At 34.0% G+C, this 25,035-nt stretch overlaps 3 protein-coding genes across 4 annotated transcripts; all 3 read left to right on the top strand.

Annotated features, from left to right (window-relative positions):
* Window positions 1-2,760: 2,760 nt before the first annotated feature.
* LOC147383598 (YTH domain-containing protein ECT2-like) lies at window positions 2,761-9,168 on the top strand. 2 transcript variants are annotated; one of them, XM_086428012.1, is made up of 8 exons: window positions 2,761-2,919; window positions 4,224-4,287; window positions 4,823-4,970; window positions 5,056-5,126; window positions 5,219-5,722; window positions 6,422-6,973; window positions 7,064-7,276; window positions 8,446-9,168. In XM_086428012.1, the coding sequence occupies exons 2-8, from the start codon at window positions 4,240-4,242 to the stop codon at window positions 8,977-8,979; spliced, it is 2,070 nt and encodes a 689-aa protein (XP_086284138.1). In that variant the 5' UTR covers window positions 2,761-2,919; window positions 4,224-4,239; the 3' UTR covers window positions 8,980-9,168. The 2 variants fall into 2 exon arrangements, with proteins under 2 accessions (XP_086284138.1, XP_086284140.1); XM_086428014.1 differs by having other exon boundaries at window positions 6,422-6,955.
* Window positions 9,169-14,325: 5,157 nt separating this feature from the next.
* Window positions 14,326-18,221, top strand: LOC147383599 (GDSL esterase/lipase At1g09390-like). The gene is made up of 5 exons (XM_086428347.1): window positions 14,326-14,619; window positions 16,056-16,241; window positions 16,437-16,597; window positions 16,993-17,263; window positions 17,920-18,221. Exons 1-5 carry the CDS (start codon window positions 14,328-14,330, stop codon window positions 18,150-18,152), a joined length of 1,143 nt encoding a protein of 380 aa, XP_086284473.1. The 5' UTR covers window positions 14,326-14,327; the 3' UTR covers window positions 18,153-18,221.
* Window positions 18,222-20,701: 2,480 nt separating this feature from the next.
* On the top strand, window positions 20,702-24,496 carry LOC147383600 (GDSL esterase/lipase At1g09390-like). Its single transcript, XM_086429263.1, has 5 exons — window positions 20,702-21,015; window positions 23,145-23,330; window positions 23,553-23,713; window positions 23,832-24,102; window positions 24,207-24,496. Exons 1-5 carry the CDS (start codon window positions 20,754-20,756, stop codon window positions 24,431-24,433), a joined length of 1,107 nt encoding a protein of 368 aa, XP_086285389.1. The 5' UTR covers window positions 20,702-20,753; the 3' UTR covers window positions 24,434-24,496.
* The last annotated feature ends 539 nt before the right edge of the window (window positions 24,497-25,035 follow it).

Genomic DNA, 25,035 nt, shown 5'->3' on the forward strand with positions numbered 1-25,035 from the left:
TGGAGAATCTAAAATAAAGAAAAGCAAGAAAGATTACCACCTTTCTTTCTTTCTTATTGTTGAATCATTCCTCACTAACTTTGGTCTCAAGTCTAATTGTTCCTTTTCTCATGTCTCTCCTTCTACACTTTTCAAAGCATAGAGAAATGCCTCCCATAGGAACAATTTGGAATTTTGATCTCATATGTGCAGTTGGCATAGGTTCAAAATATGCCTTCATCAATCGATCGATATCATAGGATTTGATCTGATTAATGTACTACACATAAACGTGATCATAATTCAAACCATCCTAAATACTTTAGATTGATGATCGAGAAAACATGCATCTGATTGCGTTCAAAAACATTGTCTCTTGATTTGTTTTTGATAATCGGATATCCTTGTAGACAGCAAATCGGGTTTGTATCTAGGCTTTGCTTAGTCCATAGACCATGTTCTAGTCAAGACTAGTCTTAGAGCATGTGCAATGCCCACACATTACACACACTAGGTAAGTGAGAGTGCATCCTTGCAGGTGGCCTCTGAGGAATTAATGCTCATACTAGATATCGAACTCACAACCTACAAGCATTAATTGTTTATCGGTCCAAAATTTCCATTGAGTCAACCCCTTGGGGTTATTGTCTCTTGATCATTGTTGTTTAGTAACAACAATCGAGAGTTTCAAGTATCAATTGAGATATTTGGCATTTATTTTACAAAGCGTGATGGGCAATCAAATACATTTAGCATTGGCCAAAAAAATAAAATAAATAAATAACAGTTGTTTTGCCCCACATAAGAAACATTATACGAAGCGATCAAAGTTTTAGTACGAATTTGTTGATTTTATTGTACATTAAACTTTGAGTTCACTCTCCCTACAAATGCCTTATTTGAGTGAATTGGATCTACTCACGTTTTGAATTTTTGACCATCTCTCTAAGCTTACAATCATAAAAAAAGACCAATATAGACATCATATTTTAGAAAAAAAAAAAAAATCAAATTTATGATTAAGAATAAATATGAAAAATTATCAAGCTTAATGTTGTAGAATGTGAGTATGAGTGGGTAATATTTATTATATTCAGAATAAGTTTCATGTGGAAGTGATTTCTAGTTGTATTGGAAGTTGGGAAACTAACAACAATCCCACTTTAACCACTAACTACACCACCCCTAATATCAATCCTAGTCGATCTTTAGTCTCTTTGCTTATATATATTCTGGAATTGGATTGTAATCTTTATTAATTATTCTTAGGTAATCCAATTTTGGGAGTTGGGGAGAGGCTAAAATTTTCTTTTTTGTTGTAGTGATGAAGAAAGCTCTGTTGTTCTACCCATTATATGTTGGTAATTATCGTAAACTATTATATTGTGTGATTGCTTTATTTTTGTTCATTATTTTTTGTTTGTTCATATGTGTATCGTAATTTCAAGACAGTTAGGTTGTGTTTGGATTGAGAGAAATGGAGAGAAGAGATAACAAACGAATTTCTCTCCAATTCTCTTGTTTGGATTGTTAAGTTGGAAGAGAAGAGAAAAAAAATTAGAGAGAAGAGGAGAGAAAAAAAATGGTGAGTTTTCCTTTTCTCCAAAAGTGGAGAGAACCCCTTTTAAAATATTTTATAATGCCAATCCTGCCCCTAGATTTATTTTAAGATATTTTAAATTGTCAAAATCATCCCAAATCCTCTCTGGTCAATCCAAACATGGTGGAGAGAAATAGAATTTCTCTTTTCTTGATAGAAACATAATTTTAGTGATTAACAATTACAAATTTATTGCATTCTTACTTACCTGGTTCGTGTGATGTACGGGCATTGCACGTGTCCCGAGACTAATCCTTGGATAAGATCATCGTGTATGAACTGGGCAAAGTCTAAATATGGTCAAATTATAAATATATATATATATATATATATATATATATATATATATATATATATATATATATATATATATAGGGTAGCGTTCAAGGGCAAACTTTTTGGCAAAACATTTTCAAAACATGAGTTAGAGGTTTTGGAATGGGCTGATTTTTGGTGAGAATGATCTCTACGGTGAGTAGATCATCCTCACCAAAAATCAGCCCATTCCAAAACTTCTAACCCATGTTTACCAGCTGAAAAATAGTGGACCGTCCATTTTTTGTAAACTGTTTTTGATGGGGTTAGAAGTTTTGGAATGGGCTGATTTTTGGTGATGATGATCTCCTCACTGTAGAGATCATCTTCACCAAAAATCAGCCCATTCCAAAACCTCTAACTCATGTTTTGAAATATGTTTTGCCAAAAAGTTTGCTAAAAAGTTGGCCATTGAACGCCCCTCATATATATATATATATATATATATATATATATATAAACAAATTGTATGGTTATGAGTGCCCCACGAGAAGATTTTTCTAGCTGGTTAGGGAGCCAAAAAGTATAATGGACATCGAAGTTCTTTATTTAGGAAACAATAAATTAGTGATCTGATGACGTGTTGATCCCTCAGCGCTTCACATACATTCTCATGGGAAGAGTTTGTAAAAAATTTCGACACGTTGCCAATGGTAGTCGGTTACTCCGTAATTTCCTACCATAGCGACAATTCTCTGATTCTTAAGAGAGAAAAATATATAAAAGAAAAAAGAACAATGTCCAAAGTGGTAGTCTCGTAATTCGAGTAAAGTAGAAGGGCCATTATTGGTATTTGGAAAAATACTAATCTCCCCCGAAACGCTTCATATCGGCAACGGAATCTCCCCGATTTCTTTCTCTCGCTCTCTCCACCAAATTATACCTTTTTCCAAAGCTCCCATCCCTCTTTTGGTTCCCTAGGGTTAGGGTTTTCAGAGGCGTTTCTGCTTCAAAAATGGTGCAGAAACCTGCCTTTTCTCTTAGTGAGAATTTATGCGTGGCTTGAATTAGGGTTTCTCTTTCTGGTATTCTTCTTCACCTCTCTCTGGTTCCTGTTGTATCTGTTTCAATTAAATTTCTTTTTTAGAATTTTGATTTTTTTTTTCGTTATTTGGAGCTTCAATGATTTCTGTTCTGGTTTATTGCTTGATATATATAAAAAAAAATCTGAACTTTTAAAGTAATTTTAGAGTTGAATTGTTTTTCGAGAGATTCACAGCCAATATTTTTGTGTGTATAGGTTATTGAACAAGTAACCCCTTTACCCCCTATTAGGGTTTTCGATTCAATGATGAAATTTTGAGTTTTCGATGTGGTAGTTTGAAATTTGAATGGTTGTTCAATTTAATTGGTTGATAAAGTTAGTTTTTTTTTTTTATCCCTCTAGTAATAATTTCTCATAGTTTAGCCAACTCAGGAATTGTTTTTAGGGTTTTCTTAACTGGTAAGTGTTGATTAGCATTGAGGGTTGTACTTGCTTGTCGGCAGTTTCAAAGTCATTATCTTTTTATATAATTATAAGCTTGGGGTTATTTTCTGTGGACTACAGTTTGATTTTTCTTTATAGTGTCTTTTCGGTTCATGTATTTGTAAACAGAGGAATTTGTGGAAAGACTTGTTGCTTTCTACATCTGTTGAAGTAGAGTTCTTAATAGCCTGTTTAATTTTCTAAATTGATATATTCACTCGGTTTTTATATGATAAGTATTGGTTCTGGAGTTTTCTCATTAGGGATTGAAGAATGTTCTTGCTGGGGTAGGTATGTTTTTAAACCGAATTTTAAGCTTTGGGCATCAGTGTTTGTAAGTTTCAGCTTGGGAAAACTGATATTATTGATTTTTCGGCTGGTGTGCAACTTAAAAAATGGAAGATTTTTAAATCCCCGATATTGTATGCGATTCATTTTCTATCTATCTAACGAGTCCTCATTTAGTGCTGTTTAATCTATGTTTAAAATTTTAGCTTTGTAATATTTATGTGGGAAATGAAATGAGCAGAAGGATGTGATAGCCAATTTCCTTCTTGTTTGGTTCAGTCGAGATTCTTGTCTTCTAGACATTTGACTAGGTTCCGGGATTGTCTTAACTAATATTAGGTGTAATTAGTTTTATATATTTCTCCAGGTCACAACGAAATTTTCTTCGTCGAATGTAATTACTGTTGAAATGTTATTATCACTTTAAAATTCAGTTTAGATACCTTTTCATAACCTTAATAATATTTAGTTGACATCTGATGTTTAAGAAAGAAAAATTTCATTAGTTATGTTCCCATTGTTAATTTGTTTGTGAATGTAGTTTCTGCTTACATCTTATCCTGTCTCCTACAGTGGTGGCAGGCCCAATATGGAAAGTTACAATGGTTCTGAACATGTAACTGCAGAAACATATCTGGTAATTTCTAAGTTTTTATTGGCTTCCGTGCTGCTCATTTTGGTACCCAATCCTACAATGTTGTCTTTATAAATTGAGCTCGAATTTTACAAATTTAAATTATATAGGAGACGGAAATATAGAATATGACCAATCATAAAAGAAGAAGTATTATATCTCCTAGTTCACCTGCAATATAAGTAGTTTATACAAAATTTGGGAAAGAGAAATGGTCATATTAGCACTGTATTATCATATTTCATCAACTTGGCCAGTTTAAACAAAAGTGGATGCAGCTTCCAGACCAATTTGTAATGATAAATCACTTTGGAAAACATTACACATGATGCTCAAATCTATTTCATCTTGTAAATGCATCTAGGTTTTGTTTCATTTTAGTAAATCTTTTGTTTAGAATTTCTGTTGATTGTCAAATACTTTTTAACTGATTTTTTTCCCCTTTCATTACTATGATTTTTTCCGTTGAATTTGGGTTGACGCTTACATGATAGATCATTTATCGAAGGAAACTTACTGAATTTTCATGTATTTTTAGATTCCAGGCACAGAGTCGAACTTACATTTAGCTGCAACTCCATCTCTTGAACAAATCGAAGTTATGGGTAATGAAGGGGCTCCCGAGTTCATTGTCGACCAGGGCCATTACTATCCTGCCACCAACTATTTTGGTTATTACTGTACAGGTAAATTCTAGAGTTTCTCTTCTATCTTTAACAGTGACTGTCTAGTGGTGGCTTACTCAATTATTTGTTGATTGTGTGTTGTTAGGATTTGAATCACATGAATGGGATGACCACAATAGGTTTTTTGGGTTAGATGGTCCAGATCTCCATTACACTGTAAGTTAAAAGCATAAAGTTTTCTTGATCTTATATGCTAATGTTTCAGTACTGATCATTTTTGTTCCCAACACTTCATACTTCCGTTGCAGGGTTTACAAACTGAAAATTTGCCTTATGTATATTATACGCCTAGCTATGGATATACACAGTCTCCATACAACCCATACAATCCATACATACCTGGTGCTGTTATGGGAGTTGATGGTTCATTTGTAGGAATGCAACAGTATTACCCAGGATTTACTTATCAGCATCCTGCCTCTTCACCTGGTTATTTTCCTCTTGTCGTTCAATCTAGACCAGATAACATCCCAAATAGTGCACTCGAACCCCATTTGTTAAATACCGGTGTATCAAATGCTAATGGACCTGATGGTCCAGGTTTAAAACCTAATCCTCCATCAGCATCTGCAGGCATGATCAATGTCCCTCCGTGGCCTACTTCAGGGGATGTGAGAGTTGAGCCTGTTGAAGGTCCTTTCAATCAGTCCCATTCTTCTATAGCTAATGTGGCATCTAGTAAGCAGCCTGTGGCACACACTAATCTTACTTCTGGTAGTGTTTCTCAGTCAGCTTCATCACAAGTTACTCAGGTATTTCTTCTATTTGATTAACATTACCTTAGTTTTCTGTTTTGTAATGGTCTATTTAACAATGTACATGGATGACTTGAGGGTATTATGGACTCTTTACTTTTTTTTCATATCGAGGAAGTTAAAATTCAACTCATTATTAGTATTTCGTTTAGAATTGAAGAATGTGGAATAGGTAGGAGAACTGGAATAATAGACATATCCCCCCCGGCGCCTCTGCTTCATGGGGAAGCTTGACCCTCTTTTTTAAGTGTCCCATCTTAGGGATCCTCTAGGCAGAAGATTGACCAAATCAAATGACTTTAACCATCAAGTCCATTGAATTATTTTATATTTCTAGGACACTGATGGTTAGTGGTTGATCAAACTTAGCAAAAGTAATGATGATTAGTAATCAAGATAAAGATACTAAGATTTGACTGACTATCGCAATCATCATGGAGACACCTACATTGTTGCTTCTTAGTATGCATCTTCTAGGTGTAGCCCATTTTATGGTGCTATAGCCCTTTGTCTTCCATTTACATGGTAGCGACAGGGAGGATCAGGAATGCAGGTGTTGCTTCATAAATTGTGAAAATTTGGGAATTAGCCCCAAACTCAGCCACTAAACTTGTGTGTACTAATGTCTGCCTATTCTTGTACAAAATGCTCCAGGAATTGATCTTTAGATCATTGTTTGAAATGATGTGTTTCCAGGGTAGAAATGCTACTGGCTCAAGTCAAGCTGCGGATCAATTGCCTGTTAGGAAGGTTTCCACTATCCGTAGCCCATTAAAAGTTGCTTCTCCCATTACTAATGTTTTACCCGACTTTGGATCAAATGCACGTGGATGGGCAGTGGTGGATAGGCCCAGGTTGCCCTATGGTGGGGTTTCAAACAATGGAAATGGAAATCAGGATTTGCTGGGTGAACAGAATCGGGGGCCTAGGATGAACAGGTCAAAAAGCCAATGGATGCCAACTAATTCTGTTGATGCCCACTCAACAAAGACAGGATCTACTAGTGAACAGGGAAAGATCATTATCTATACTGATCAGTATAATATGGAAGATTTTCCTGTTAACTATGCTAATGCCAAGTTCTTCGTAATCAAATCTTATAGTGAGGATGATGTGCATAAGAGCATTAAATATAATGTATGGTCAAGTACTCCTAATGGGAACAAGAGACTGGAACTAGCATATCAAGATGCACAAACAATGGCTGCTGGAAATCCAAGAGGCTGTCCTGTATTTCTGTTCTTTTCTGTGAGTTTTCTTATAATCAATTTGGGTATTGCTTTTTTCCATCTTTGGTTTTGTTTTAAGTTTTGCTGACGGGGATTCTTTCCAATGCAGGTTAATGCAAGTGGGCAGTTTTGTGGTGTTGCAGAGATGATTGGTGCAGTTGACTTTAACAAGGATATGGATTTCTGGCAGCAAGATAAATGGAGTGGTAGCTTCCCTGTTAAGTGGCATATAGTAAAAGATGTACCAAACACTAATTTTCGGCATATTATATTAGAGAACAATGAGAATAAGCCAGTAACTAATAGCAGAGACACACAAGAGGTAAGCTGAGTTCTTGTTTGTTCTATTACCTAAAATGTCTGTTCAATAAATAAGCTGTGTATGGATCCATAATCATTGGTCTACTCGGTTCTAGCCTCTCGAGGCTTAAGCCTCAATTGGTGTGTCATCTAATCAAGGCTTTAGCCTCAATGCATGAGGTGCAGATGAGGCCTAATCCTTGACTCTGCAGGCCCATAGATGTATTGCAATTATCATTTTCCCCAAAAACTTTTCTACTTTCTTCTATCTTACAAGCAGCTTAATAAATATTAGTACAATAATTTTTTCCCCATCTTTTCTATTAGTAAATCTTACCAAACTGGTCTAGGTAGCATTATCTAGAGGTGTTTCCAAGTGACTGCATTTCTATGGTGGTACAGTAATAGAAGGCGCTAGATTGCCAAATGCATAGAAACTTTAGTTTTCTGTGTGAAGGGAAAAGACTTATCAACGGACTATTAAATAAACATCAACTCGTTATTGGCCATCACTTTGGTCGACTTGATGCCATTATACTTGTTAAAATATACCCTGTTTACTTGCTTGTTGTCCAATTAAGAGATTGTATACATCACTGAATTGAAACTAACAAATATATAAGATGATGAAGATGAGAAATGAGCAAGTACCGAGAACATTTAAATGAGGGTTTTTTTTTTTTTTTTTTTTTTTTTTTTTTTTGTGTTTAGACAATATTTAGCTAGCTACAAAATCTCATGTGATAAGTGATTTTTAAAATAATTCATAATAAGAGAGTGCCTAATTTATTTCTATTTTTTTTTTCCTTTGGTTGATTCATTTTATTTGAATTTTATATATACCCCCTTAACACCTTAAAATATTGCCCACAACCACAAATACCCAAAATGCCATCCAATCAACTCTAGGGTTCAATTCTTTATATGACTCGTCTGCTTAGTTTTGCCACGTAATGCTGGTATAGAACGTGTCCAATATCAGCATGTCTAGTGATTCTTAATTTCTGTAGTCATCTTCACTAGCTGGCTTAGATTTTATAATATGTTCTTTGTAGTTATCCTATTTTAAACAGAGTCAATATTTATTGTTTCTTTATAATTTCTATATGCTTTCCCTCATCCATTAGAACCATTGCCATAAGGAAATTCTTCACCCAAACATGGTGGTTAACATGCCTTGTCCATGTGCAGATAAAATGTAAGCAAGGCATGGATATGTTGAACATCTTCAAGAACTACACACTGAAGACATCTTTACTTGATGACTTCATGTACTATGAAGAGCGGCAGAAGATTATGCAGGAAGAGAAAGCCAGGCTTCTTGGTAAAACCTATGATAGAGCTTTCTTTATACCCGCATTTATTCCTCCGAAGAAAACAGATGGTTTGGTTGATAAGCATCCTAGTGCAACAGCAGATGAAAAACCCACCACACATAATGATCAGACTAGCTCTGGGAAGGCAGACTCGACTGATAGGCAAATTCTATCTAAACCTTCCAGTAACCCATCAAGTAGTGGAAAGGACAAAGTTAAGTCTGATGTGGTTGAAGATGCGAATGATGTTACATCTATCTTGAAGATTGGTTCTCTCACAATTGATCCAAAGCAAGCTGAAGCTAAACATACCGAAGAAATTGACGTTGTCACAGTGGGCTCAATGTCTGTCAAGGTCAATGGGTTTCCTAAAGCATCAAAGCTTGATAAGCCAAGTCCAGGCACTTGATTCTCTGCTAAAGCAATGGAATTTCGTGCTTAACTTCAGCGATCTTGAAGCTAATTGATCTGGGAACTAATTGGTAGTTTAAAAAACCGTGTTCTACTTTGTAGTGGGGTTGGTGCAGGCTTTGGAATGAGTCTCTCTCCTTTTTTTTTTTTGGTAACCCAACTGTACCATACTTCTGTTACCTGGTTATAGTCTTTTAGGCCATTGGATGTCTACCTTGAGTTTCTTTCTTTTCTTCATTATTGATTTGGATGAATCCGCCAAAGGTTGTTTGTCAAATTGTTTTGTTCAACAAGGGATGGTTTGGGTTTGGTGGGGATTCTTTCTGTTGGGGCTAAAGTGTAATTGAGAAGTCACAGGTTTGTAAGATTTCCCATTTGTTCTCTTTAATCAATAGATTTAAAAAAAAAAATACAAAGAATATGTGGATTTTCAGAATGTTTATATGCTTAATAGTTGGATTCTATTACAAATGTTTAATCTCATGTTACTACCTCTACGCCAACACTGCCCAGAGTAAGAGAAATATGGTGACTTGTGACATTGCATCTGTTGAGGTAGCTATGATGCTGGAAGGCCATTGTAAGTTTTTCTATAGTGTGCAGGCAGACCTACCTCTGGTGATCAAATTGCACAATAAGATATTTTATTAACAACAACAAATCCATTTTTAATAATTATATTTATTTATAATAAAAAAAAAAAATTCCTTCTCCCAAAGGTTTGGGGTCATGGTTTGAAAACCCAGTGATACGTTTTGAGTCATCTCGGTCTCGGACTAGATTTAAAACTATGTTTGGGGTTGGCTAAGTGAACCCTATTATGCTATTTTCCCTCTGTTTAGAACTAAGGCTTCTGTTTGGCTAAATGAATGATGTTATGCTATTTCACCGTCTAGAGTTAAGAGCAACTCCAACCGAACTTCAAATCTCTATATTTAGAGATGGAGTCCTCTGAACCAAACTCCAACAGGGTTTCAAAATGGAGATTGAAATCTCTATGTCACTGCTCACGTCTTCAAATATGGAGCCCAGAGAGAATTTTTGAAGCCCCATCTCTACCACTATTTATTTTTATAAATACCCTATCATATCTCCTTTTTTTCATAAAAATTAGTTTTGACTTTCTTTTTTCATGAAATATTTTTTAAATACCATTTTGTCCCTTATTATATTTTCCTTTTATTTTCGCGAGTGAGTGAATAGTGCTTCAAAGAATGAATAGTGATTTGAAAATGGGTCTGGTTGGAGTTCAAAGATGGTTCAAAGTCTTCAAATGAAGAAGATGCCAATTTGAAGACTTAGGTTGGTGTTGATCTTGGTGTCTATTATTGATAAATGAGTAGATGTATACTCTTGCCGTCTCCAATCATGTTCTTTTGGTCATATTCTCACTTTTTTTTTTTTTAAATTCCAACTTAAAATTTTCTTCTAAATAAGGATATTTATATATTATTTGGGAGCATTCGTTTACAGTTTTATCTTTCTTAGTCTTTCTACTTATCCATCTCAATATCTTATTTGTGCTACGGTCAATTTATTAATATAATGCTTCTTCGCTGTCCAACATTTAACTCTATAAAATATAGTTTTGTTTTACAACTCTCTTATAAAATTATATATAGATGAACTAACCCAAATTAACAATGAATTTTAAAATGTCTTATTTGAAAATTCGTAGTATGGTAGGATTCAAAGATAATCAATTAGTAAAATCATAATAATTGAGAATGATCCAACATGTTATTTTTAGGGACGGCAATGGGTTGGAATACTCCGACCTTCACATTGGTCTCCAACAATAATAATGCATTACGGTGATGGCCTCGTTGCATGAATCCGACCTGATGCATATGAGAAGTCCGATGTCAAGGGGGCATGTTATCAACTTGAAAATATAAGAGGATACATCAAATGTTCATTGAAACCGAGCTAGCCATATTGCAATTTAGTCCCTAGAATTGAATATTTAACTAATCAGGTTAATCCCTAGAATCGAAAAATCTAATCAAGTCTTTAATGGACTCATCGATTTTGTTGTATCTAGAGATTGTCAATCGAAACCCAATTACCCAACCCATAGTTGTTCTGATTTTAGTCGAACCCTATCCTAGTAGTCAATTAATAATTAACAAACTTGGATAAATTTTTTAATTTCCTATCCAATATATGATTAAGTTAAGAGGAGATAAATTTAAGAAAACTCAATCGAGACGATTTGAACGAATGTAATTAAGAGCAACAACCTTGTCACAAGGAAAGACAAGGAAGAGAGTAGAGAGTGCTAAGGCCGATAATGATGAAGATCTGACTAGGGATTTGGGTGCAATTTTAAAGCGTTTTTTTTTTTTTTTTAATGATGGGTGTCCAGACCCGTAGGCCCGACAAGTAAGGGCAAGGCAACTGGCCTCTTAAAGTATCATATCTCCTTGGGTCCATAAAAATCCCTACCAGCCGCACATAACAAACAAGACAAAATAAATCTATGTAGGTGGCCAACGAGAGACTTGAACTTAAGATCTCTTCCTTTTTAAGGTGACAATTAAAAAAAAAAGGTCTTAAAAAAAAATGAGAGAAAGAGAGTCCAATTAGTCTTACTAAGCTTCATCCACCATAAAAAAAATGCCTCGAGATTTGTAAAATAAATCTTACATATTTATAACAAAACTCGAGATCTTATTTTATGCATCTCAAGGTCTTTTTGACGGTGGATGAAACTTAGTAAGGCCTTTTTACTCACTATGTTAGTCAGGAAAGTGTTAATGAAAAAAATAAGTGTGCATTGAGGCTGAAAGGTGAAATAAGTCATTTTCATGGTTAGACACCAGCGTTTGGAACAGGACATAAGTACTGATGTGGATGATAATGACAATAGATCAGTTTTTCTCTAAAAGTGGCAATGCCCCAACTCATACTGAATAGTCAAGTCAAATTATTGTTGTGTAGATCTCTCTATCGCGTATGTGAGGGTTAATTAAATTTTAAAAAACTCGAAACTTGACTTGACTTGACTAAGATGTCTTTCGAGTCAAGTCAATAATTTGACCTGGGTAAGTCAATAAATATATTAAATACTATATCCTAAAATAATATTTTCATGGGTTAATTAAATTTTTAAAAACTCGGAAACTTGACTTGACTTGACTAAGATGTCTTTCGAATTTGATCTGGGTAAGTCAATAAATACATTAAATACTATACCCTAAAATAATATTTTCAATCAGGATATATTTATTTTGGGTAAATTTTCAAATAATTACAAAAGTTTTCGATATTTTTGAAATGCTGCTAATAATGACATGGGTCCCGTTCAGCACCCTAAGCTTTACCACACACTTTAACAAACGTGTTTTGTCTTACATGGGTTAGAAGTTTTGGAATTCGCTGATTTTTGGTGAGGATGATCTCTATGGTGAGGAGATCATCCTCACCAAAAATCAGCTCATTCCAAAACTTCTAACCCCATCAAAAATGGTTTACAAAAAATGGACGGTCCACAATTTTTCAACGTGTAAACATGGGGCTAAACATTTCGGAATGGGCTGATTTTTGGGGAGGATGATCTTCTAATCATAGAGATCATCCTCACCAAAAATCAGCCCATTTCAAAACTTCTAACCCGGACAAAAAACGTTTGTTAAAGTGTGTGGTAAAACTTAGAGTGCTGAACATTTCCCTAATGACATTATGATAATATTTTATCAACATTAAGTGTTAGTTGTGTCAACATTAGTAACATTTTGAAAATACCGAAAACTTTAGTAATTATTTAGAAATTTATCCCATTTATTTTCTACTCTCATATTAAAGAATATCCTAGTAGGTGATGTGCAAAGGTATATGTAATATGTATTACAATAATTAGACTTTATGCTTGATTTAAATTTTTTATAATTATTTTAAAATTATTAAAAAAATAATCTTATTTTATTTTATAGAGAATAAGATGCATTGTATTAAGATGTATGAGATACACTGTATCATTATTAAGGTCGTGATGTGAGATATTCTAGAATATTTATATTAGGTAATTTTCATATATCTTGATTGATATAATGTTTACAAATACCTAATACAATAAAATTAAATTTCTACAAATATATTATATAAAATTCATTATGAACTTTTTTGTAATTTAAAATATTAATTAGGATTAATTGTAATTATATAAGAACAACACCTTAAAGGATTCCAAATTATTTCAACAAATTCCTACTTGGCCTTATATCATTATAATAGTAAATTAAATAAATAATTTATCTTATTTCATAATATATATTTAATATATTTTAAATGATTTTTTTATAATTTAAAATATTAATTAAGATGATTCTATATATAATATAATACAAAGAGAATTTCTGTAATTTTACAAAGTTAAAAACTAATTACTCTTGTTATTGGTGGGATTGTAATTCTATTCATTTGGACTAAAAATGATCCTCATACCAAGAAGGTTAAACACAAAAATAGGGGCATTTTTTATCTAGAAAAAACATATAAATTAATAAAGAGTCGTGATAATCCGACTACCCCATGTATCACACTCAATCGACTCTCCTGACGTGACAAGTTTGGGAGCCACAGATCCATACGCCTTAGGATACATTGTTCCCTCGAGATGCACTTTTTATAGGAAAGTGCACTTGTGTATCCCGATGCATACAAATCTACGGCTTTTGAAATTGTCATGTTAGGAGAGTCGATAGAGCGTGCCAAGTGGGTTTAGATTATCACAATTCATTAATAAATAGGTTGAGTTTTTAATTTGACCAGAGGTCAATTCAATAATAATCACAAAATGCTTCAAATTGTCCAAATTAGGGGTTAGTTGATTAATTAGAAAAATGGATGAATTAATCGACAACCCCTCAATTAATCATGGAATATGGGAACATTTTTATCCTTCAACTTCAAAATTTTAATTTTTTCAACATTCAAACATGAAAGAAGTTAGTATTTAGAGAGAGAGAGAGAGAGAGATTGATGATGATAGGTTTTGGTAAGAAATCCAATAAAATATTTTGTATAATCTTTAAAATTTTGCTAATTTTTTTTTTAAAAGAAACTTTTCATAATTAACCAAATTGATCTGAAAAAAAAAAAAAAAAATTAAAGCTAACTTGGTTTTGATCCTGACCCAAAAGTAACGGTTGGGATTATATAATCAAAATAAGTGGTACCACAAAAAATCAAAGTCAATTAAATTTCATTAATTATCAATTACAACTCTTCTAGAAAAAAAAAAAAAGGAAAAAATTGAAGAATCCAACAAAACAAACTTAATGTGGTCAATGTGTTTGTGTTTGTTCTTGTAAGTCTTTATAAAGTTCCAAACAAGAACCCAAAATGAAGTATAGAAGAGAAGAAGAAGCAGACATGATGAGAGACAGAAGAAGTCTTCTTCACAACCTCACATTCCTTATTTCTTCTCTACTTGTTATTCCTCTCTGTGTTCATTCTCAATGCAACAAAGTTCCTCTCATCTTCAACTTTGGTGATTCGAACTCGGACACTGGAGGATTCTCTGCTGGACTCGGTTTCATCTTTTCTTTACCTAACGGCCGTACATTCTTCCACACATCATCATCATCATCATCTGGTCGAATATGTGATGGACGGCTAGTGATCGATTTCCTTTGTAAGTTTTTCACTCTTTATTGTGACCATTGGATTGAATTGATTGGATGATCAAAATTGTGGACTTGGAGAGTTTTTAGTAATGATGCTAAATACGGAATCATTTCCCAATGTTTCTCTATGGATTGGTGAATATTTGAGATACCTCCGTGTTTTCAAACTGATGACATAACCCTTGACCTTCCTTATTCTTCTACACTGGAAAACTAATAGAAAATGACGGAAACGCCCTTATCTTCAACTACTAGCAAAAAATTCTTGATTTTTCTCCCCAGAAAGATTGGTCATCTTCAACCTCTAGCCTCTAGAGTATTTTTATTTTGTTTCTCTCCATCTTCGACTTTAAGATTTTATCTCAAATGTAGAGAACAAGATAGGATTTTTGAGTAGAAAAATTAAGTATTTTTTTATTAGAGGTTTAAGATTGGATTCAAGAGTTAAAATTTATTTATCGTGGAGATTTGAGAGCTTGAAGATTGATTGCAGAATTTGGAGAAAATTTTTAAGGGATTTTGTGTAGAGTTTGAAGAGAAGTATGTTTAGGTCATTTTCTATTGGTCTTCTAGATTGGATTTAGGTCAAGGGGTATATGTCCTAGGCTTAAAAACATTTGGGGTGTCTCAAATTTCAGCAAACTATGAAAAGGTACGCCTAAATCACCCTTATTAGTAATGCTGAAGTAACATTCAAATTGACATCGTTTCACGCGTTGCTGACATGGATGTGTACAGAACCATATATGCATTTCATCGAGATACGTGTATAAAGCATCTATGGTTCTGTACTCACCAATGTGTGAAACAATGTCAATTTTACTCCAGCACAACTCAATTTTTTTCTAAGCATGTGCAAATGCTGACGCACATCTATTACAATAAGAGTTGTGTTGGAGTCACCTTAGGATTGTACTTTATATGCACATCTCTGACAGGGAAGTGTGTAGGAACCACAAATGCTTGAATCATAGAGGAAGCTTTTTCACTTGCATCTAAATGAAAAACATTTATAGTTCCAGCACACTTCCTAGTAGTGGAAGCGTGCAATATGAAGTACAATCTTGAGGTCACTTCAGCACTATTCTCACAATTTATCCATGATTAAAAATTGAGATGTGCTATAGTGACCTCATGATTGTACCTCATATAACACATCCTAACATGCAAGTGTGTAGGGACCATATATGCTTTTTTGACTCATATCTCGATGAAACACATCTATGATTCCTACACACTTTCATGTCAGGATGTACAATATGAGGTACAATCTTGAGGTCACTTCAGCATCATTCTTAAAAAATTTATCCGAGTCTTTGTAACCTATTAAAGTTTCTAAAATAGAGAGAAAAAGACAAAAGAATGTGAATTAAGATACTAGTGAGTTTTTTTTTTTTTTTTTCTAATTTCTAATATAATTTTTCTACTAAAATGTTTGTGTCAGGCGAAAATTTGAATACGAGTTATTTGACACCATATCTTGAATCCTTGGGAGCGAATTTCACAAATGGAGCAAATTTTGCAATAATTGGGGCATCCACTTTACCTAAATTTGTTCCTTTTTCTTTGGACGTTCAAGTTCTTCAATTTCTTCGATTTAAAGCTCGCTCACTCGATCTTATATCAAAAGGTAAGTATATATCCATGATTAGTATGTAATGTGTTACTTATGTGATTTTTGGAACTAAAATTATTTCAACTCATGGTTTTCTAAAACATGTTTTGAAATAGAATAAGTTTAGGGAAGGTCATTATTTAATATTAAGAGCATTGTTGATTGTATATAAAGATTGAAGGACTAAAAGTGGTACAAAATTCAATCTAGGTGCGAAAAATTTCATCGATGATGAAGGGTTTAAAAGTGCAATTTACACATTCGATATTGGGCAAAATGATCTTAGTGGTTCATTCTCTTCAAATTTATTGTACGAGCAAGTCATTGAAAGAATTCCATCGTTCCTTACTGAAATCAAATATGCTATATGGGTAAGTTTTTTTTCTCCAACTTTCCCCCCCTCTTTTAAATATTTCTCACATTATTTTCCTATAAATGTAACTAGGTTAATTTTATTTTTCTCATGGTGTCGTCGAACTTATATGATATCCTATTGAACATTTGGAACCTAATGGAGATTGGTTCAAGCCAAGGTTTAAAAATCTTGTCTCAAAGAAATGTCTTGGTCATCTTAACCGAGACGTTCTAAAAATAATGAGATAATCCGTAATATTCAATATTTAAGGCTCAATGTTTTTTATTCCAATTTGATCGAAATTGTAATATCTCGTCTAAAATATTCAGATACGAAACTTTAGACTTTAGTTCTGAATTATATCTTTGTTATGGCTCATTTTTGTCTTTGTTTTTTTGATTCAAATTATAGAGTATATATGAACATGGTGGCAAGAATTTTTGGATACATAATACGGGGCCTTTGGGATGTTTGCCCGAAAAACTTGCCATGTCTAGCATTAGTGCCGGTGATCTTGATCAGTTTGGATGTATTCGGTCCCTTAACGATGCAGCAAAAGTGTTTAATGAAGGATTAAGTGTTTTGTGTGAAGAATTAAGATCTATCATGAAGAATGCCACTATCGTCTACACTGATATGTATGCCATCAAATACAATCTCATTGCCAACTTTACCAAATACGGTATGTTACTATTCCCATTTTCGAGTTTAATAGTTGATATATATGATTAAGATCACTATCATCATCGAAGCCTTTTCCCCAAATTTGGTTTCAATTGAATGAATCCTAGTCCGCTTGATTATGTCTGTTACGCGGAAGCGTAACAAGAGTAGAGATAAAGGAACAAAAGAATGCACAAGATTAGCGTGATTTGGTAAATTGCCCGCATCTACGAAGGAGAGGGAGAAAAAAAATCCACTAACAATGATAAAGATTACAAGCTCTTTGTCGACAGTCGCAAGGAACATCACAGATCAAAAACATAAGAAACCCTACTAAAAAATACAATACATATAAAAATAAAAATAAAAATCACCTCGGGGGCGCTACCCCCGAACCCCGTGTGGGCCCGGTCAAGTAACCTGACCTGAGACCTTTCCCTCTCACTCTAGGCCTCGGCCCTTCGTACCAAGCCCACTCCGCATCAGGAAAGGTCCTTTTGATACTGGCTTGCTTCTTGAAGTTCAAGTCCGATAAGAATACTAGACATCTCACAACAATGTCTATAACCATGTCTTTAATTATTGAAAATGAATTTATTGCTTAATGCTTATAATCCTCATTATGGCTCGATTTTCTCTTAGTTTATTATCTATTTTAATTATCTTCATTAACAGGTTTTGAGAATCCATTAATGGCATGTTGTGGGTTTGGTGGACCACCATACAACTTCAATGCTAGTGTGACATGTGGTCAAACAGGGTACAATGTGTGCAAGGAGGGACAAAGGTACATTAGCTGGGATGGGGTTCATTATACAGAAGCTGCCAATGCCATTGTGGCATCCAAAATACTCTCTACAAATTACTCTACACCTCAACTTAAGTTTGATTCCTTCTGTCTCACATAATCAAGTTTCCATTTTTTATTTTACTTTATGTTTGTGAGGCTGTGTAACAGATCAAGAAATTTAAATAGATTCATAGATATTGAATCTCAATTCTCACTATTGTCCACATGGTTTTGTATGAAATGCACATATCTGAGATGAGTCCCACATTACATAAATTGACAAACTTGACCACAAATGTCGGCACAAAATGACATCTCTGGGTTTCTTTAATTTTAACTCAGGTTCCAAGTGTGAAATATTTACCTCTACATTTACATTTCTCATATAAGTCAGGAAATAATTAATGAGTTTGGGTTCTTATAAGATAACAAAACCTTGATTCGTATACTAAATTATGAGATGGGTTCAATTCATCGCATGCTACCTTTCCCTATTCGCAATTATTCTATGGATGATCTAGCTCGGAAAATTGGACAAGTTTCATTTCTCTCTTATCATATGAGTCGCCTATAAAGTTACTTGAATCCGCATACCATGCTTCGGGATTGGATGTAGTATGGAAGATCTTTTAGAAGGGTATTTTTGTAATTTTACTAGTATTATATAAAACCTTAGTTATGCTTCCTAGGATATTTATATTTCTCGTTTTTGATAAAAGGTTGTTATATATAACTACGAGTTTTCTTTTCATAGTGGAATTTGTGTGATTCGTGAACGTACTTCAATCTTGAGGGAACTACGTAAAATCTCTGTGTTTCTTTTTTTGTGATTGCATCTTGTCTTAAGTTTATTTTTCGATTCATTTGCACCTGTTTTCTTAACATTTGGACTATCACAAGAGAGGAAATATTTATGGTGAAACTCTCAGGTTAAAGTGAGTATTTAACGTCCGTCATTTATAATAAAATATTGTCAAAAGTTGTTTTCTTCATTTGATTTCCCGTTGTGAATGAAATCCTTACTATTAATAGTCTTATAATTTGTGATATAATTTTAGTTAATTTTGTTTCATGTGTGAATCTTTGGGAAAATCAATTAATCTTATTTGAATTCATTGTCATACATATGACATATTATATGATATGGTCTTACTTCCTACCATTATTCCATTGCAATGGTTATCTTCCTCCTTTTCTTATGTTATTAAAAAGTTTATAATCTCAGAATTTTAGGGTGGAGAAAAGGTTTCTAACACTTGCCAACTTGGGTAAATTACCATTTCGTGAGTTGAATGCAATGAAATTCATTCCGATTCCGATGTAATTCATTGTTCAATTTAATTTCCAAAACATGAATAGCAAGATTGTAGATTTTTCAAAGTGACAATCTTGTTAAAAAGTAGTGCAGTTGTGAGATCGTCACTTTTATAATGTCATTTTTCAAATAAATATCGGTTAGTAAGATTGTTGAAGTATGAGTCAAAACATATTGGACTTGGTTAAAATCTGTGTTTTTGAATCGATCTAAGGTAATTTGAGCAGGACTTCTAATTCATATAAGTGGCCCATTTATGTGGTGCTTTAAAAATAAAATTTTTTTTTTTTTTTTAAGTCTAAATCTTTTCTAGAGAAGATAGTAGAAAATGAAAGAAATTCAAGAGAGGAGATATTGAGAGATTTGTGAAGATTGGGACTTAGAAGAAGGTGAAGCCAAGTGATAGAAATGACTTTTTGTATCGAATTGTCCTATTTTCTCATACCTTCGTGATCGTAACCTTCGGGTGAACCATGTAAGATCTCGTGTTGTGGGTATTGTATTCTTACTCTTTTCGTTGTGTGATTGTTTATCTTTTTTGCATTTACTACTGATAATTGGGTTATTCTTCATAGTTATTATCAAACAAGATCTTGGAAGATGTGACATACAAGGTGTTTGGTGAAATACTTAGTAAGTTTTTGATCAAATTACTAAGTAAGCTTCACAAAAGTGTTCACATAGGTAATAAGATTGCATTTTGAAAACTTGTGATCCCCACTCTTTATATTTGGTAAATTAAAATGAACAACGATACAAAATAGGAATTTTGTCAAAAGTTAATAATGTTTTGAGAAATTTATCTACAATTGTTTGTCATCTAATGCATCTTTGAAAGAAAATAAACAACCAAAGGTTATGTTGAGTACCACTTCTGAAGTTTGAAGTCTAGAAATTAGAAATTAGATTTTAGAAATTCAACCAACGTCGTTTATCATTGGATCAAAATTTTTGAATTTCGATTTTGAAGTTTAAAATATATTTAAAACGAAATAAACAAAAATAAAATTTTTAAAATCTAAATTTTAAAGATGGACTTCAAAAATGTTATCAAACACATACCAAGTGGTTGAAGGGAGTGTTCGATTTATATTCTTTTGGTGAACCTTTTTGGAAAAGTTTAACATATCTTCGACATAACTTGAGAGCAGACATTTTCCTTTCAAATAAGAAAAAATTTGAATAAGATGCTCTTAAGAAAATGTGTGATTTGATGTACGAGTGATGTATAATCTTGGAGGAGGAACCACAAATGCTGGGGCCTACATACTCACCTCCACATTTAACACGTGTCCAATGAATCTACAACCATAGATGCCGCCCTTAGCACAAAAACCCATTTACAACTTTAAAAGCCCGACAAATTGGCTAAGAGAGAAAAGAAAAGTAGAGAGAGAGAGAGAGATGGGCGTTAAATTTGAAGTTAGTTCTTCCAGATCTGTTCTACTTCTGGTTTTTCTTCTATTGTTCTCTCACTCTCTTTCTCTCCCCACTCATTCTCAGTCCAACAAGAAACCCATTATTTTCAATTTCGGCGATTCCAACTCGGACACTGGTGGACTCGTTGCTGGACTCGGTTTTACTGTTAACCTACCCAACGGCCGTACCTTCTTCCGTAGATCTACCGGTCGTTTGTCTGATGGACGGTTAGTGATCGATTTTCTATGTAAGTGGCCCCCACTCATTTCATCCCTTTTTTTTTTGAGATTTATTGATTAAGGCACCATCATAGATTTGAATTGAAATGTGTGGTGGTGGATACATTTCAAGTAGGCTGGCCCCACTTAGGATCTCTTTGACAAAAAATCCATCTGATAAAGATGATCTCTGGATTTGGTGGGACTTCTTAGTATTTTCCCCCACATGACGTGGCGGGAGTAGACATGGATATCTTACTTCCCATTCCCCATATATCGAACTTTGAAAAATAGATTTCAAAAAATGTTTTTCGATTTTTTTTTTTTTATTCTTCGGATCTGAGTTTTTGGAAGCAAATTTGTTTGGAAAATGTTTCTCTATATCGATTTGATTTGCCACGGAGGGAATCAAAAGCGCGTAACACGCGTAGCAGTGTCTGATGTCACTCACGACTCACCGAATCAAAGGTACTGTCAGACCAGATCAGGAAAATGGGGTCCACCTGATGATGGGTGTCACTCTCATGTGCCCTCGCAGTGGTGATGAAATTTGAGTGGGTCCTACTTCGCGTGGGGAGTTGGGAAATGCTGGATTGACTTTAAATACACATCGTTTCACACGTTGCTGACGTGGATGGTTGGTACGAAACCATAAATGCTTTTTATCGAGTTAGAGTAGAAGCATCTATGGTTATAATCTTACAAAAAAAAAAAAAAAAAAAAATCTATGGTTATGTGCAGCTCCGCGTCAGTAATGTGTGAAACGATGTGAATTTTAAAGTCACTCCAGCACGACTCGCCGGTGTTTGCTAAAGCTGAACTAGGGTTCTTGGGCTTGGGCTTCGTATGTTAGGCCTGTTGGCCTTGGGTCAAGTTAATGATTGTTGCTAATCTATTCCTGAATAGAGTCCAAAAGACTTCCTTTGCCAATATAGGGCTTGCGGCGGATTAAAATTAGAGAGCTACTATTGGCACCCCAACTTTTACTTATTACATTCCAATTAAAAAAAACAATGATTGAGAGTAAGTAAAATTTGGGATTCCAATACAAACTTTTTTATTTAAAGATTTATATTTGCTAGATTTAGATTTTATATGAGCCTAAACTAATTGTAAACAAACTGAAGTTCTTTGAATGTGTTATAATGCTTTGTAATGTTGAGGTAATAACTTGAACGAAACTTTTGTAACGTTAGAATGGTGTCTGTTAATCTTTAATTAGGGTGCGTTAAATAATTTAAGAAATTGGAGATGTAATAAGTAAAAGTTAGGGTGCCAATAGCAGCTCTCTAAAATTATACTAAACTGTAGACCATCTTTGAGCAAATTTGGATCTTCTTGGCAAGAATCTTAAACCTAAACAGCTTAACGAATTATGGTCAGCTTAAAAAATCTTGTTCCTCCATTCCACTGTCCAAAGCCAAGTCTTTTGTTATCAAGGATCCCCGGCCTGATCATGGGAAGGTGCCAACTTGCTAAGTTGGTTAAACTCTTTGAGTGTTGATACCACAACCTGTGTTCAAAACTTGCCTTCACCTACTAATTACTGACCCTTGATCTCGCTTTCCTAGCAAAATAAATAAATAAATAAAGGATCTTCGGTTGTATTGCCTCCGCCTCATTAATTCCGCTCTAAATATCTCTGTACTAGGCCACCATAGAGTTTAGTTGGCTCATGGTCATGTTTCATATCTCCGCCACCAGAGTACAACCACCATTTCTTTGTTTTATTGTATATTCTAAATTTTCAACTTAAAGTTGTAAGCAAATCTTTTGTTTCCAACCCCAAGGGGTTGGCCTAGTGCAAGCCAAGCCTTGATAAGCTCCTCAGGAAGGGTAGGTCAAGTGCTCGAAATCCCACAAAGTAATGAATTCCTTGGGGCCACTCTCTAGGATCCGGTTGACCATCTACTCAACCAATTGCACGTAGGACTTTTTGAGGGGGTAGTGCGTGTTACCGTGGGATCACTCTCACACTAAGGGTGGGGATACCCACGATAAAATAAAATAATAATTCTTTTGTTTCCATTAAGAATAGTCAGCCTATCAAATATTGCATCGCTCCAAATATACAAGCATAACAAAATTTTGGGGGTTTGTTGTCATTATTCTTGTTATAGGATTATATGTCTAAACAAAGTTATGTCAATATTTGCAGGCCAAAGTTTGAATTTAAGTTATTTGAGCCCTTATTTGGATTCTTTGGGTTCAAATTTTACAAATGGAGCAAATTTCGCCATTGTGGGCTCATCAACTCTCCCTAAATATGTTCCTTTTGCCTTGAACATTCAAATAATGCAATTTCTTCATTTCAAGGCTCACTCGTCTGAAGTTATGACACGAGGTATGATATCATGGGATTAAAATATGGCCTACGAACTTAATGTGTTGTATCAGCATCATATCGTTGATGATTGGTGTAAAATGAATGTCAAATGATTTACATTATGTTATTTATTTGAGCGAACGAACTCTCATTTCATTTATGATATACTTTTATGCATTTTGGGAATCTCACTAATCTTAAAAATGTGTTTTGAGCTTGTAACTATTTTCACTTCTCTAGGTTTGGGACATTTTATTGATGATCAAGGATTCCACAACGCACTTTACATGATCGATATTGGACAAAATGATATTTCCGATGCTTTCTCAAAAAACCAATCTTATGCCCAAGTCATCAGAAGGATCCCATCAATCCTCATGGAAATCAAATCCGCTATTAAGGTGAGTTAAAAAACTTTCTTAAATTTTTATTTACATATTATAATTCGTGTATTCTTGTTTTTACTAGTAGCCATGCGACAAGTTTGTCTCTCAAATTGTACTTCTTATATAACTGTAGACTATATATGAGCAAGGTGGCAAGAATTTTTGGATCCACAATACAGGGCCATTGGGATGCCTACCACAAAAACTTTCAATAGTTGGCAAAAATAACGGAGTTCTTGACAAGTATGGATGCATCCAATCCTACAACAACGCGGCAAAAGTTTTTAATGAAGAATTACGTGTTCTTTGTGAAGAACTGAGATTGGAATTGAAGAACGTAACCATCGTATATGTCGATATATATAACATCAAATATGATCTCATCGCCAATTCAACCAAATATGGTAACTAAAATAGTTAGATAATAAGCTTGATATTTAAATCTTGACTTGTTTCATTTATGTGCTATTTATATACAACCTTCCTGATCATGAACTTTTGCTATTAGGTTTGGAGAATCCATTAATGGCGTGTTGTGGATACGGTGGGCCTCCATACAACTACGACATTAACGTGAAATGTGGCCAGACTGGCAACAACGTCTGCGAGGAGGGTTCCCGATACATAAGTTGGGATGGTGTTCATTATACAGAAGCTGCCAATAGTGTCATTGCCTTTAAAATACTTTCTACGGCTTATTCAACACCACGATTAAAGTTGGATTACTTTTGGTAGTCGCAATTAGTCTTCAATGTGAAGTTTCTTCATGAATTCAATCTAACTGACCATTGTTCTTCACTTGTCCATATTATGGGGTTGGATTTTAGATTCCCACCCATCCAAAGTGCTTTTGAAATTTAAAAAAAAAATTGATTTCTGATTCCCACAAAAGCCAGATAGAAGTCGTCTGGCTTTTGTAAGAATCTAGGCAGAGCGAACTGAAGAAATAAATAAAAATAGTTGAGATGAAGAAGTTGCAATTGATCGTATTTATTTGGGAAAATTACCTAAAGGACCCTCGTTGAGGGATTACTTTCTAAATTGTCCCTAAGTTTTCGGCGGTTGCTTGGCAGGACATTTAGTAAACTTTTCTTTTCCAAATGGTCCTTCATTAATGGTGAACTTGCAGCTTTTTTATTTACTGTCAAGTTCACCACTTTTTAAATAAAAAGTGGTGAACTTGATACTGGTAAAATCCACCCATTTTCAAATTTTGAGTTTTTTAAATTAAAATACATAGAAAGAGACTAAAAACTTGAGATAACAACTTGTTTAGATGATTTCAACCCAAAAGAATTATTCTTGATCGATTTTTATTTAAAAACTAAGAAAAAATA

This window comes from Akebia trifoliata, chromosome 16 (genome assembly GCF_017979445.1).
Source record: "Akebia trifoliata isolate Shusen 1 chromosome 16, ASM1797944v1, whole genome shotgun sequence".
NCBI classification, from domain to species: Eukaryota; Viridiplantae; Streptophyta; class Magnoliopsida; order Ranunculales; family Lardizabalaceae; genus Akebia; species Akebia trifoliata.